The sequence below is a fragment of the Calliphora vicina genome, chromosome 5, assembly GCF_958450345.1.
Source record: "Calliphora vicina chromosome 5, idCalVici1.1, whole genome shotgun sequence".
Taxonomy (NCBI): domain Eukaryota; kingdom Metazoa; phylum Arthropoda; class Insecta; order Diptera; family Calliphoridae; genus Calliphora; species Calliphora vicina.
Genome location: NC_088784.1, coordinates 101251085 through 101265408, shown reverse-complemented (window position 1 = coordinate 101265408; position 14324 = coordinate 101251085). Strand labels below are relative to the sequence as shown.

The window sequence follows — 14324 nt, the reverse complement described above, 5'->3', positions numbered from 1 at the left end:
GTTTTCTTCAAATTTAAAGAAATAGACTTTATATTGCATAAAAATAACAAATAACTTTAAATGAGAATTTTTCAGTTCTTTACCCAATTCTGGAAACATTATTAAATATTAAAGTAAAAATGATACTCAACTAAAAGCTTAACTTCAGTATATTGTTTTACCTTTTAAAAACAATGGTTTCTTACCTTTAAATAAACCGTATTCTTTTAACTGAAAATAAAAGCGATCAGTAGCTTAAAAATGGTAACAACTCTTTATTTATTTAAATCATCACAACAATTTAAATGGTCACTTTCATTTAATGCACACACTTTATAATTTACAAGAAAACACTGCTAATACAGTTGATGTTAACTCTAACAGCGCCTATGATATATGTACATTAGAGAACCATCTTCTAGAAGTCTCATGAATAATCTAACGGACAAAACTAGAATGTTCTATTTTCACAATCAACTAGAGCTTTTAACGTTAATGTTGTCAACAAAGTTAATAACAGCGTGATTTTGAACAAAGTTAATAGCAGCATGATATTAACATTGTTGATAAGTAGTAGTTTCAAGATAGGGGTTTTAGTGAAAACTTTAAACAAAATATGTCGAAAACTTTAAAATTTATAATAAATTTTGTATTTTTAATTATTCAATTATGAAATAAAATGTTGAAACCAGAGGTTTTTAATTAAATTTGAGATAAATTCACTAAAATCTTAATTCGGAATTAAAAAAACCAGCCCTTCATTCCATAAATTCATTCCCAACATCTAATTCTTTAGCTTCATTCAGAGACTTTTATTTAAATAGAATTCATTCATAGTTGAATTAATTCATAACAGAATTCAATCAAACCTTGAATGATTCAATTGATTTGTTAATTCAAATCTAATACAAATTGAATAGAACTATTTGTTCTTCATTCAGTTTAGTCTTTAATCATTTACAAAATATTTTGAAAAAATTTACTTAAGCCATTTCGTAATAGTTATAAATTGATGGAAAATTTAATTATTCAATACATTTTTAAAGCTATTTTATAATGGGTTTGAATTCTAGAAAATTTAAATGATTCAATAAGTTATTAATTCTATAAAGAATGAATTCTCAAAGGAAGAAATTCATTACATTTAATGTACAAAGGAATTAAGCCTATGAATTAATTCATAATGAGTTCATTAACGGAGTGGTTAAGAGGTAAAATTTATTTTGATTTCGAAAATAGAATTAAGAAATAATATGAGGAAACAGCTTAAATAAAAAATTATAATTTTGAGACAATACAAAGCTGTTGTTTATGATGCTGTAACCAATAAAAATCGTTGGTTTTCCACTTAAGTTGTTTTAATGTATGGCCACTGATAGTTGGATTTTGTAATTTTTTAAACACACTTAATTTGTTTTTAAGGTAATTGATACAATTTTAATTACACTACATGGACTAAGTCATCATCTTCATTATCTATGACACGATACAGACGCCTCGATTCTCTTTGCAACGTTTTGTACAAATAGTATACGCCATTCCAAAGATAGTCATGAAATGCTGGAAAATTAATTTAAAAAAAAAAAGAATAACACATATTAATTTATTTATTTAATTTTGTATAGATTAAATAAAATACATGCGAAATAAATAAAAATAATAACAAAGATTTGCAATAAAACTTGTAGGGGTCATTGATATTTTGAGATAACAAAATTAACTAGAAATTTATTTAAAATATTCAAAATTAAAATTGATTGAAAAGTGTGTACAGCAGAAGTATAAACAAGCTTTAGCTTCACCGACCCCCTGACCCATTACATTGAAAGAACAGCCCACATTTTCTTCATGTTTTAATATACAAAACATAAAAAAACAATAAACCAATTCACAATTGATGTCGTAGCGTTGTAGCATTGTATATCGTAAATATTTTTCAAACAAATTTTTCCAAACAAAAACAAAACATTAATAAAAAGAAATTACGACATACAACGATACAACGCTACGACATCAATTGTGAATTGGGCAAATAATTATCAACAATTTATAATTCTTTTTATAAATTAAGAAATCCAGATGCCTTTTTGATTTCTTCATCTTATGTTAAAATTGAGAAACTACAATTGAGGGGCTTAGAGCACAAGGGATTCAAGTGACTAATGTTTAATAATGAGAAAAATGAGGTTAAAGTTAATTTACAATAAAAAATGTTAGATGCTATCTGGAATATTGCTTTTTAATTAATAGAGATCCTGAGATATATTTTTATCTAACACGATAAAAAATACCATATTTTACATATACAAATACCCAAAAATTACCTTTGAAGTGAGAAAAGTCGCACTTATACCCCTTGTGCTTTAATTTTTTTTCAAAGTTCTGAATTACCTAATAAGAAAACAACATAGACTCAATTTTTTTATTAACATTTTATTAAGAAAAGCTACATTTTTTAGTCGTAATAATCAGATTCCATGACATCATCGGGGTCATCCTCACCTTGACTTCCGATTCTTTCCGGAATTTATTCCATTCTATCGTGAGGAAATGCTTTAAACCATTTATGGTAAATTGGTGGTATATAGCAAAGAAGATCTTGTAGGTTCTTGAATTTCTGGAATATTATTGTTTTGACGATGTTTTTTGGAGGAAGTTGTGGTAGTAACTACACGACTCGGTCAACATTTCGAGCTTTCAGATTTGTTTGGTGAAGTTTTCTTGCACATTCATAAGATCATCTTTGTATGAGATGATCAGATTCAGAAAATTCATCAATATTATTTTCAGATTCACTTATTTTTAATGATTTTACGTACCATAAATAATAAAAAATCAACAATTATTAATATACTCGATTCCATTATTTTAAGTTACTTTTTCTTTTTTGGAAAATAATTTACAAAGGTATTTGAAACAGTTGTTTTGATAACAAGTGATGGAATTAATCGCTAGATTTTCACTCCTCTGAATTCACTAAATCAGTCCATATGAAAAATGAATTTTAATATTTGCTTAGAGCACAAGGGGTTTAAGTGCTCATGTACCCCTTGTGCTCCAACCGAAAGAGGTATTTTAATGACAAGTACCACAATTGGTCGCCATATCTCGCTAACGGATGAGAATCCCACATTCAACTCTTGTGCTATGAACTTGTCTGAACTTTACCTACTAACTCCATATGTTAACTCAATTTGCGAAAAAAGGCACTTGAACCCCTTGTGCTCTAAGCCCCTCAATTGATATTGATAAAATCAAATTAATATTGAGAAAATAAAAATTGAAAAACAAGAAATTCAAACTAATATTGATTAATACACAGAATAAAGTTTCAATATAAATAGTTAGTATGATTTGATTTCAATTCATAAAATTTATAAATAATTTCATAAAAAGTATGATATTATTCTCAGACCAACAGAGAAACGGACAGACGGACGGACATAGCTAGATCGTCTTAGAAACTTATGAGGACATAGAATATATGTATTCACACAGAGAAAAAATATAGTTGGACATGGTTACTGTAACCATTTCAATATTGTTACAAGTTTTTTAACTATATTATAGTCACAGTAACTATTTACATGATTGTGGTAACCATAATATGGTTAATTTACGATTCACATGATTGTATCAACCATATATATGGTTACAGTAAACAAATATATGTTTGTGACAACCATTCATATGATGAAGGACTTATCATATTATTTTTCTCTCGGCTTAAGGCTTATCATAATCTGAGAACAACATATTATGATAAAATTATTCATCATAAACATGGTTCACAATCATGTGAATCGTAAATTAACCATATTATGGTTACCATAATCATGTAAATGGTTACTGGGAATATAATATTGTTAAAAATCTTGTAACACTATTTAAATGGTTACAGTAACTATCCCCAATTATATTTTTTCTCTGCGTGTTGTTACGAAATTGTACTTGAATTCAAATGTAACGATTTTAACGGCTGATTTAAAAGTAGCATAATGCTTTCAAATAGCAGTGCTGTAATAGCAAACTGTAACATATCTGTGGGCATTATTAACATTGAATAAAAGCTTTCAGTTGACCATTGATCGTAAGTTGGCAACGCTGTTTGCTGCGACCGTATATTCGAATTCGAATATTCAGTTAAAGAACATTGTAGAAAGTACACCACAGATGGCATATGTATTAGAAAGCTCTAGACAGTTAAAGAGCAATCTAGAATGCAGATGGCAGTGTTATAAATAGTGACAGAGGTTGCAGTCGTGAGTGAGTTTATCAGAGACGCTTTTCGAATAAACATCAACTGAGTGCTGTGTTTTTCAAATGAATTCGTGTACATTATAAAGTGTGTCTGTATTTCTGCAAATTTATAAACGTGTATAAAAAACATTTAGTGACTATTTAATTCTGTTGTTGAACATTTTAAATAAATAATGAGTTGTTACAATTTTTAAACTACTAAACGGCTTTTATTTGCAATCAAAAGTATCCGGAAGGAAATAAACCAACGTTTTGAAAAGGTTTAAACGTAACAGTATATACTTTTTGTTTCTACGACCAATATATGTAACAAACTGAATGACAATATCAATATTTCGCATCTTTTTTGATGGTGGGTATAAAAATACAATTATTTATGTTTTTTTTGAGGGCATCTCTCTCTTAGACTTTTTCTTAGATTTACATTTCAATCATTCCTTCTTGAAATAGATCAGGTATTTCATCAATAGACAAAAAAATTAAATCAAGGCTTTCTATTCAGAACACAGCGGTAACGACCAGCTGATTCGTTACGTTAAGTACATCGCACGGCATGCTCAGCTAATTATGAGTTTAACCCTCTAACCCGCAAACTTTAAAAAGCTAAAAAAAGTTGCCGAATAATTTTTTTTAGGGTAATTATGACCCAATAAACTCAGAACTGACATCAGAAACTAATTTGCAAATTAAGCTTAGGAAACAGATGCAAAAAGGTAAAGAGTGCCTCAGGGCATTGTTGCCGGTTTAGGTGTAAAAAACAATAATTATGATACGATTTTATTGAAAAACTAATGAAGTTAGTAAAACTTTGATTTAAAAAAAAAATTACACCCAAAATTTTACGTGCTAAAATTATGAGATCACTCACAAAACAGCTGACAGAACAAAAACTAAAAGTCAGAATGCATTTCGACCTTCAATTGAAAAGTTAACAAATCTGTAACTGAAGTCACAGTTAAATTTGAAAAGAAAAAATTATAATTACTTTTTGAGATAACTGGTGTTTTGTGATGCATGCCTTGAGGCACTCTTGAGGGTTAGAGGGTTAAAAATGTTTTATTTAAACCTGTCCGCTGTTACTTACCCATGACTGTTATATTAATAAAAATTGCCAATAGTAAACCGCAGACATTCTTCCAACTGCTATGAAAAACTTGAACCAGTAAATACAATAAATAGAAAAAGCCACTTGTCAAAATGGCCATTAAAGCCATATTAACAATTAACCAGGGCTGCAGTATGACATGACGTTTCTGTAAAGAAATTCAAATAGAAATGTTTTAGAAATAAAAGCTAATAAAATGTGTTATGTATGTGATATGTAGATAAGGTTGATAAGTTGTAATCGGTGAAACTCACTTCAACAATGCCCAAAATTAATAAAATCGATGATATTAAACAACTCAAGCTAAGGAACAATGTAAATATGTGAAAAGATTCTAAAAATGGAAAAGAAAAAAATTATTATAATTACATTTTAATTTTAAGAGGTATATTTGAAAATAAAATTATATTAGAGAGACTATAATCTAAGTCTAGTAGACGAGGCCGTACTAAATGTTGGCGTATGTTCAGCAGATGTGATCAGATAAATGTCCGTTACAAGGTTAGCTACCGTTATCCCTAAAATACAATTGCAGCTCGAGTACTGTTACCGAAATAGCTGCAATAAGCATTGCCTCTAAAAATAATTTATGTTATAAAATAATAATTTTTCATATTGAGTTTATTGAAATCTATAACATTTTTAATTTTTGAAAATTACCAGCCCTTTTTACGTGCAGCGTTACGACAGCGTTAGATAACCGATAGATATTTCGATTATATATGTAGATACCCAACCGAAAACATTTTGACATTAAAACATCAGAAGTCGTTAATGAGGCTTTTATTATAGTGGAGATTCCTGATGAAAGGAAGATTTCATTGGTTTGATTCTATACTGACTAAGAGAATATCGAAATGTATTGAATTTGAACGATTCTGATGGATAACATAACAACGTAACCTATACAAATTTTGGAGACTGGCAGTATTATAGTTCTTCAGTTAGATGAGAACTAGATAGGCAACTGAGAGCGATAAACCGAACAACCATACCTAAACAAGAGCGGAAAGCGTTTTCTAGTTGTCAAAAATTCTCATGTAGCATACTTGCCTTTTTGTTTGCCGCCACAATTTGCCAGTACAAAAAAAACCCATGGATTTAAGTCATGCCCCCTCAGAGTTGTAATATTTGTTTTTTGATAACCCTGTTTTTATTGTTTGACGTAGCGTTGCCGCTCTTTTTTATGCGACTTCAGAGTTAAAGCTAAGCGGAAAAAACGTTACGCCTTCCCCTCTTGATTAGATAGGGCTGTAAGTCATGTATTTGGTTATTGTATCGTCCATATGTGTGAAAAGAGAGTAATTTTGTTAAGTTTTTTTCATTTGCATTTCTCTCTTCTTCCCTTCTATGGTCATTCAGAGCTAACTTCGAAATGTTTATAAGTGGTATATATATATGAAAGTCTGACTTGTAAGACTCATGAGTTTGTCATTGCGTTTATAATTTCTATAACATTAATTTCATTCATTAAGGGACACAATACCGATTTAATGATATCCATCTGTCTGCTGAAATCGACTAATTGAATATCCCAGACATCACAGAGACGAGTATGAACATCAATAAATAATGGGAACATGCAAAAAAAAACAAGTAAGAGAACTATATTCGGCAGTGACGAATATTATATACGAATATTCACCCTACTAAACTAAACTTAAATTTAATTTTTTTCAAAATTGTTTTTGAAAATTAAATTTTTTTAAAAAAATTTAAATTTATTAGTGAAAAAAAAAATTATGACAAAAAAATTAGTTTGGTAAAAAAAATTCGGATTAAAAAATATTTTTCCCGATTTTGACCCATTGTAGGTCCAAATTACTGTAGCCTTATATACATCGTTGCAATGGACTTTGAAATATCTATCATTAGATATTCATATTGTCTATATTTATGACTTAGTAATCCAGATATAGATCAAAAATACGATACAAATTTAGGTTGTCCCGGTTTTTCCCTATATCTTAGCCATTTATGGACCGGAAAGTTGACATACAGACGGACAGACATACCTGGCTATATTGACTTCGCTATCGCAAATGGAAAATAAACGGAATGACAAACTTATATATACCCTTGTCACTCATGGTGAAGGGTATAATTAAAACTGGTCAATAAGTGGTCGAGATTTCGAATTCATTAAAAAAAAATTTCTTCACAAAAATGTATTTTTAATGTACATATGTTTTAGTTGAACTGACAAACTGAATTGAGTATCTAGTTTCATTCAATCCACTTTAGTGATTCATGATTATTCATGAATGGAATTGCTGACTTTAAAAATCCATCAAATGGTCAAGTTTCGATGGAATTTGCAATGTGGGACATTAATAAGTCAAATAACAAATAGAATTAACCCTCTAACCCGCAAGAGTGCCTCAAGGCATGAATTACAAAACACCAATTATCTCAAAAAGTAATTACAATTTTTTTTTTTAAATTTAACGGTGACTTTAGTTACAGATTTGTTAACATTTCCCTCGAAAGTCGAAATGCATTCTGACTTTTAGTTTTTGTCCAGTCAGCTGTTTTGTGATTGATGTAATAATTTTAGTAGATACATAAAATTTTGTGTGGGATTTTTTTTAAAAAATCAAAGTTTTACTATTTAACTTTTAGTCAACCGATCTATTCGAAATATTTTTTTTATAAAGGTAAGATATTCTTCTTTCAGTCTATAAATTTGTAAATGTTAAACAATTAACAAAAAGTGGGGTGCCTCAAAACTAAGGGGAGTTCAAGGCACTGTTGCGGGTTGCGGCTAAATTTATCGGTGTGTTATATTTCATAGTTTTTATCACTTTTGTTATATTATTTGTTATATAAAAAAATGACAGGAATGGCAGATAGAGCCCACAGACGGATTAAATTATACGCCTTAACTCATGATCAGTTGGTACTCCACAAGAAGATCCACAGCCAGGAAGTTCAAAAGTTGGCGAAAAAACAAAACATCCAGTTAATGACGTAAGTCATGACAATATCGACCACTTTCCAAACTGATTAGGCAAAAAAATGGTGCAAAATATATAAAAAGTCGCAAACACACTGTTTGCTCAAAATGCGATCTTCATTTATGCTGCTTAAATGCCAAAAATTGTAGAAAGTAAAACATATTTTCTTCTAAATTTATTGTAATTCAAATTATTTGACAACTTTTTTTTAGCTTTTTAAATCTTGCGCGTTAGAGGGTTAAGTAAAGTTCTAATCAGTGAAACTGATATAAAACATTATATTATTCAAGTCTGCATTAGGGTGACTTTTATTTTGCGCTTTTTAGATTTTTGAATGTCACTGTGTCCCCAAGACCTAAAAATCAAATGCTGAAATTTTTTTCAAAATTAGATCAAATCAAAAGCTTTGGATCAAAGTAACAATATTTTCAAAAAAAAATTTCAAAGATTAAGCTCCATTTTCTCAAACTCTGGTTATTTTTTTATCGCGACGATATATTGACAGTTTTTATATTAAAATTATATTAATTGAAAGTATATCGTTGCGAAAAACGATAACCAGACATTGAGATAATGGGGCTAAATGTTGAAGAAAATCTAATTGAAAATTGTTTTTGTGTTTCATATATAGATAAACATTTTCCTCCAACGTTAACACATTATAACTTTATAACAAACAAATTCCATGCATATCTCAATTCCAAATTATATTGGGCTGTGCCGAATATTGTATACCCACCATCGATATGGGACAATAAAATATTTTTCTGATATAAGGGGTTATATGGGGGGTAGGGTCAATTATTGACCGATCTGTACAAAATTTTGGTAGAAAGATTTAGGTTCATAAAAAACTTGTTTATGTCCAATTTTATCACGACAATATTGAATGTTCAATTCATTTTCTGAGTGGGACTAGGGACAAATGTTGCCCGATTTGTGCAAAATTTTGTTCAGTATTGCAGCATAATCAATATATTTATGACTGCTGAAACAGTATTCCGGATGGATTTCTGTATGGGGGCTATGTGAAATAATGGATCGATATCGATATTTCAGCCAGCTAGCACCTTATCGTGTTTTCAACAGATATACAGATGGACGGACAGAACTAGATCGTCTTAGAATCTTATGAGTAACCAGAATATACATACATACATATTGTTACGTTTTAACCTTTTCAAAACGTTTGGTTTATTTCCTTTAAATAAACCGGATACTTTTGATTGCAAATAAAAGCCGTTTAGTAGTTAGAAAATTGTAACAACTCTTTATTTATTTAAAATGTACAACAACCACAGAATTAAATAGTCACTTAATGTTTTTTATATACACGTTTATAAATTCTCAGAAATACAGACACTTTATAATGTATACGAATTCACTTGAAAAATACAGCACACTTTAAGGCACTCAGTTGATGTTTATTCCAGGGTTTACAATTGCTACTATATTAGCCGTCAATTGCAGTAAATATACATTTTTATCAATCTTCATACTAAAAATATAGTTACTATTATAATTTTGTATAACTCTGCTAATATAAATTGCTGTTACTATTCATATATTACTATACAAATTGCAATGTTAGTTTGCAATTTCTAGTAGCAGATACAAACAGTTGTCAACTCGTTATTGTAGCACAACAACCAAAATATATGTTCGTGCTATAGCAGCATACACACTTTTTTGCCGAACTAATATTGCGCGTCAGCATTCGTTTTTGTTTTGTTGTGCTAGCAATTTTCTCTGGCAGCAATTTACATTTCTTTGGTTGCTCTGCTATGGTTGCATTGATATTTCTTGTTTTTTGGCTATTTGGATGCTGCTAGTTATTTTATTGTCAAGTATGTAATACGAAATAACGATTATTCATTAGTGTAAATATTTTTGAATCTAACTGAGATATTGACTTGCATTTTTTTTGTAAGACCAAAAATTAAAATATCTAAACAAGAAAAAAAATGTTCGGAATAAATGTGGATCAAATTGTTCCTAATATGTATTTGCAATCCTATTAAAATTTTGATAAAAATTTTAGTTTTAGAAACTCAATAAATATGTAATATGTAATAAAATCTTTATTTATTAGCAAAACTCAATGAAATTTTCAACGTTTTTTAAATTTGTCATTCCAAATTACAAAGTGTAAAAAACCTTTTCAAAAGGTCCCACAATTCCTAAAAATGTATGCGAAAATCCCGAAAATGGTATTTTTTACAATTTTAACCATAGGGTCTACATTTCCTCCGGGGCTGGGAAAATACTTTGGGGATAAATAGGAAACACATCAAGGTTTCTAAAGCTGCTTTCCGTTTTTTGATCCCAACTTTGGGATTTTAGAACATGTGGCCCAAAGTTGAAATTTTGATAAAAAAATAGGTCAAATTCCGAAGGACGAAAGGGCAACATGTTCAAAAAATAGGACATGTTTTTTATACCAAAATGTTCTCTGTAAAGCTACCTTACAGAAAAACATAAAATTGTTATATGTTCTTAAAGAAATTTTTTTTTTAATAAAAAAGAGTTCAGTCACCTGTTCATCCAAAAAACAGCAAAAATCTACTATTTTTTGAATTCTTAAATTGAAAATCGTTTATTTTTGGATCTATAATCGATATTACTCTGAAATATTTTGTATATTACTGATAATTTAGTTGTCTAACTAACAAAAAAAATCGAGCCTGTTCGGTACAAAAGTGCGACATATATTTTTAAAAAAGCGGACCAAGGTATGGCAAAATTTTAAAATTTCAATTTTGAAATGCTTATAACTCGAAAAGTATAAGAGATAAATAGCACACGCAAGCATATTTTTTCAAGACATAGGCGAGCGCTTTCTAAACATATAAAACTCTTTGAAATCGAGTGGGAAACAAAAAAAATGGCACGTGTTTAAAAATTTTGCATGTCGAAGGTACCTTATTTTGAGCCCCCATAGCGCCGCCCCTGGGGCATTTGTTGGGCCCATTTTAATAATTTAAACTCGAATACTCATTGGCTACGCCCGCGTCAAATTTTATCCTGATCAGATCAGCAGTTTAGAAATGCCAGATTTATTTCAAACAAATTTTGATTCTGCCCAACTGTACATTGGGTGTGTTTACTGATATGTTGTTATGCACTTATCAAGAACAGCAACTGATAGCATCAATTGCAGAAATGTCAATTGTGCTATAGCACAACCACAGAAGTGTGTATTTTTGCTAGAAAAGTTTGACAGCACAACAAAATAAAACGAATGGAGTGCAATATTTGCACGACAAAAAAACTGTGTGTGCTACTAAAGCACGAACATATATTTTGGTGGATGTGCAATTAATTGTGTTTGCTACTAAAAATTGCAGACTAGCATTGCAATTTTAATAGTAATACGAACGAACAGTATGAATATTTATATTAGTTGATTGTGATGAAATGAGATAATTTCATATTTATTGCATAGTCAAATGTAAGCAATATGTTGCTAGAGCTGAATATCGAAACCCTGGTTTATTCAAATAGCGTCTCTGATAAACTGACTAACGACTGCAACCTCTGCCACTATTTATAACACTGCCATCTGCACTCTATATTTCTCTTTAACTGTCTAGAGGTTTCTAATACATACGCCATCTGTGGTGTACTTTCTACAATGTTCTTTAACTGAATATTCGAATTCGAATATACAGCGTTGCCAGTTTACGATCAATGGTCAACTGAAAGCTTTTATTTAATAATGCCCACAGATATATTACAGTTTGCTATTACAGCACTGTTATTTGAAAGTTGAATTCAAGCACAATTTCGTAACAATATACTAATGTGGGTCTGTGACAAATATTTTGATATGTTACAAACGGAATGACAAAATCAAAACAACCCATTTTTTTGATGGTACATGCGATTCTACTGAGTAATTTTCTTGTAGGAGTTTTTTCTTTTAGATTCCGCTCTATGTATATTTTGAGTAATTTTTGGGTAAATCTATGGTTATTTACATAGAGAAATAAACATAGAACGAAAACTAGAAAAATACTCAAACTAAATAAATTACTATTAATTATTAAAGCGTATATTTTTTTGGCAACTGATTTAGGTCTTTGACAGGATAGTTTCCGATCTATGATTATTTATATCTCTTTAAATGCCCACCTCCAAAAAGATGGGAGTACATATATTGCATTTGTCATTCCGTTTGTAACATATCGAAATATTGGTCGTAGTACCAACAAGTAGATATATTCTGGGTCCTTATAAAATTCTAAGACGAACTAGCTACGCCCTTCCGTCGGATGTTGGCACGATAGAGCCTCGAGGGAAAAGCATATGGGGGTGACAATTTTCCCAAATATTCATTGTTGATCAGAAATTCTTGGTATTAAAAATGGTCAAAATAAGGTAAGAATCGGACCATGATTTCTTCCAGTCCCCATACAAATTTCTTCCCTGAATATTCCCAGAATCCATATCAGATATTTTCTAGTAATAGCAAATATCTGGTTAACCAGATATATGTTTTTTTTACAAAACCCACAACAATCGCTGCCCGTATTATTAGTGGTGGGTAAATAAGATTCGGCACTGCCGTATATAGTTCTCTTACTTCTTACAATTAATTATTTCATCACTCGCTTTATAAATCTATTTACGTTTTTGAGTATTTTCTCATGCAGTTCAGATACATTTAAGTAAATTTCATTCATTGTTTGAGAATTGTTGTCACATATGTACATAAATACTTACTTGTATCGGTGTTTATAAGCAGATAGCCATGTGGTGTATGTTCCTCAGATAGAAATTCTTGAAAATTACTTATTCCATTTATGCTGGTATTGAGTGAGACTATTAAATATATGGCAGCCACTACAATGATAGCAATATTGCTGCGTATGCCAAATAGTGTTTTCATTTTGCCGATTTCGGGTATTTCCAAAAGAAAATTCTAATGTAATTCTGATCATTTAAATAAATGCAACATTGAATTTCAATCCGCACAAAACACTTTGTATTGTTCAGTTAAACTTTATTTATTTATAATAACATTTCAACTGATTAGTAATGTGTAGAATGACATAAAATAAAAGGAAAACAAGTCAGTATAATATGTATAAGGTGGTGTGGAATCATTTTTACCCTTCTTTATAGAAAAAATAAAATTTTTATAACCTATCAAAGATTTCCATTACATTATAAATCAATTTTGATAATTTCAATAGCAAACTGTTATCTGGGGGATTTGAAAATTTAGATATTTGTAATTTTCACAAAATTGTAATATTGTGAAAATTGACTAACGATATGACTAACTTACATTTATACTCTAGTCTGAGTAGCAAAGAGTATAAATAAAATCATTGGAAAGGTACTCACTCACCCGGCTGTTTGTTGTTGTTTTTAATTAATTGAGTAATTTTTTTGATGGAACAGTGTTTTGCCTAGTGCAAACAATTATACAAATGTTTTTTTTTTTGTAAGAAAATTTTAATATTTTTACGTTTTTACCTTTTAAAAACGGTGGTTTATTTCCTTTAAATAAATCGTATTTCTCTTAATCTATCTATCTATCTATCTATATATATATATATAAATGAAGTGGTCCATGTATGCAATGTCATTATGTGAGAACGGCTGAAGCGATTTGGCTGATTTTTTTTTATTCGATTCGAAATTTCCGAAAACTCGGAAATTCCTTTTTTTGTGAGTCCAGTCAACTGTAATAAAAAAAGCTCCCTAATGTATGCAGTACAAATTTAGATATTTTATTTGCGGTCAACTAGTTGCAAATAAATACGATCAGTAGTTTAAAATATGTAACAACTCTTTATTTATTTAAATTTACACAACAATTTAAATAGCCAAACACAATGGCGCATATTCATAAATCATATCTAAAGTCGGAACTAGTAAAACAGAAACTAAAAAATAGTTCATAGATAGTTGTAGATCTTATTCACAATTCATAACTAGCTTAGTTACTGCTTTGACATGTAGAGAAAACAAAATGTCGATAATATTTTGATCGATATATACTGTATTTAATT

At 29.7% G+C, this 14324-nt stretch overlaps 1 protein-coding gene across 1 annotated transcript; it reads right to left on the bottom strand.

Moving 5' to 3' along the window:
• Positions 1–234: 234 nt before the first annotated feature.
• LOC135960982 (uncharacterized) lies at positions 235–13322 on the bottom strand. The gene is made up of 4 exons (XM_065512413.1): positions 13027–13322; positions 5599–5678; positions 5324–5492; positions 235–1539 (listed from the first exon to the last, which is right to left on the bottom strand). Exons 1-4 carry the CDS (start codon positions 13190–13192, stop codon positions 1421–1423), a joined length of 534 nt encoding a protein of 177 aa, XP_065368485.1. The 5' UTR covers positions 13193–13322; the 3' UTR covers positions 235–1420.
• Between the last annotated feature and the right edge of the window lie 1002 nt (positions 13323–14324).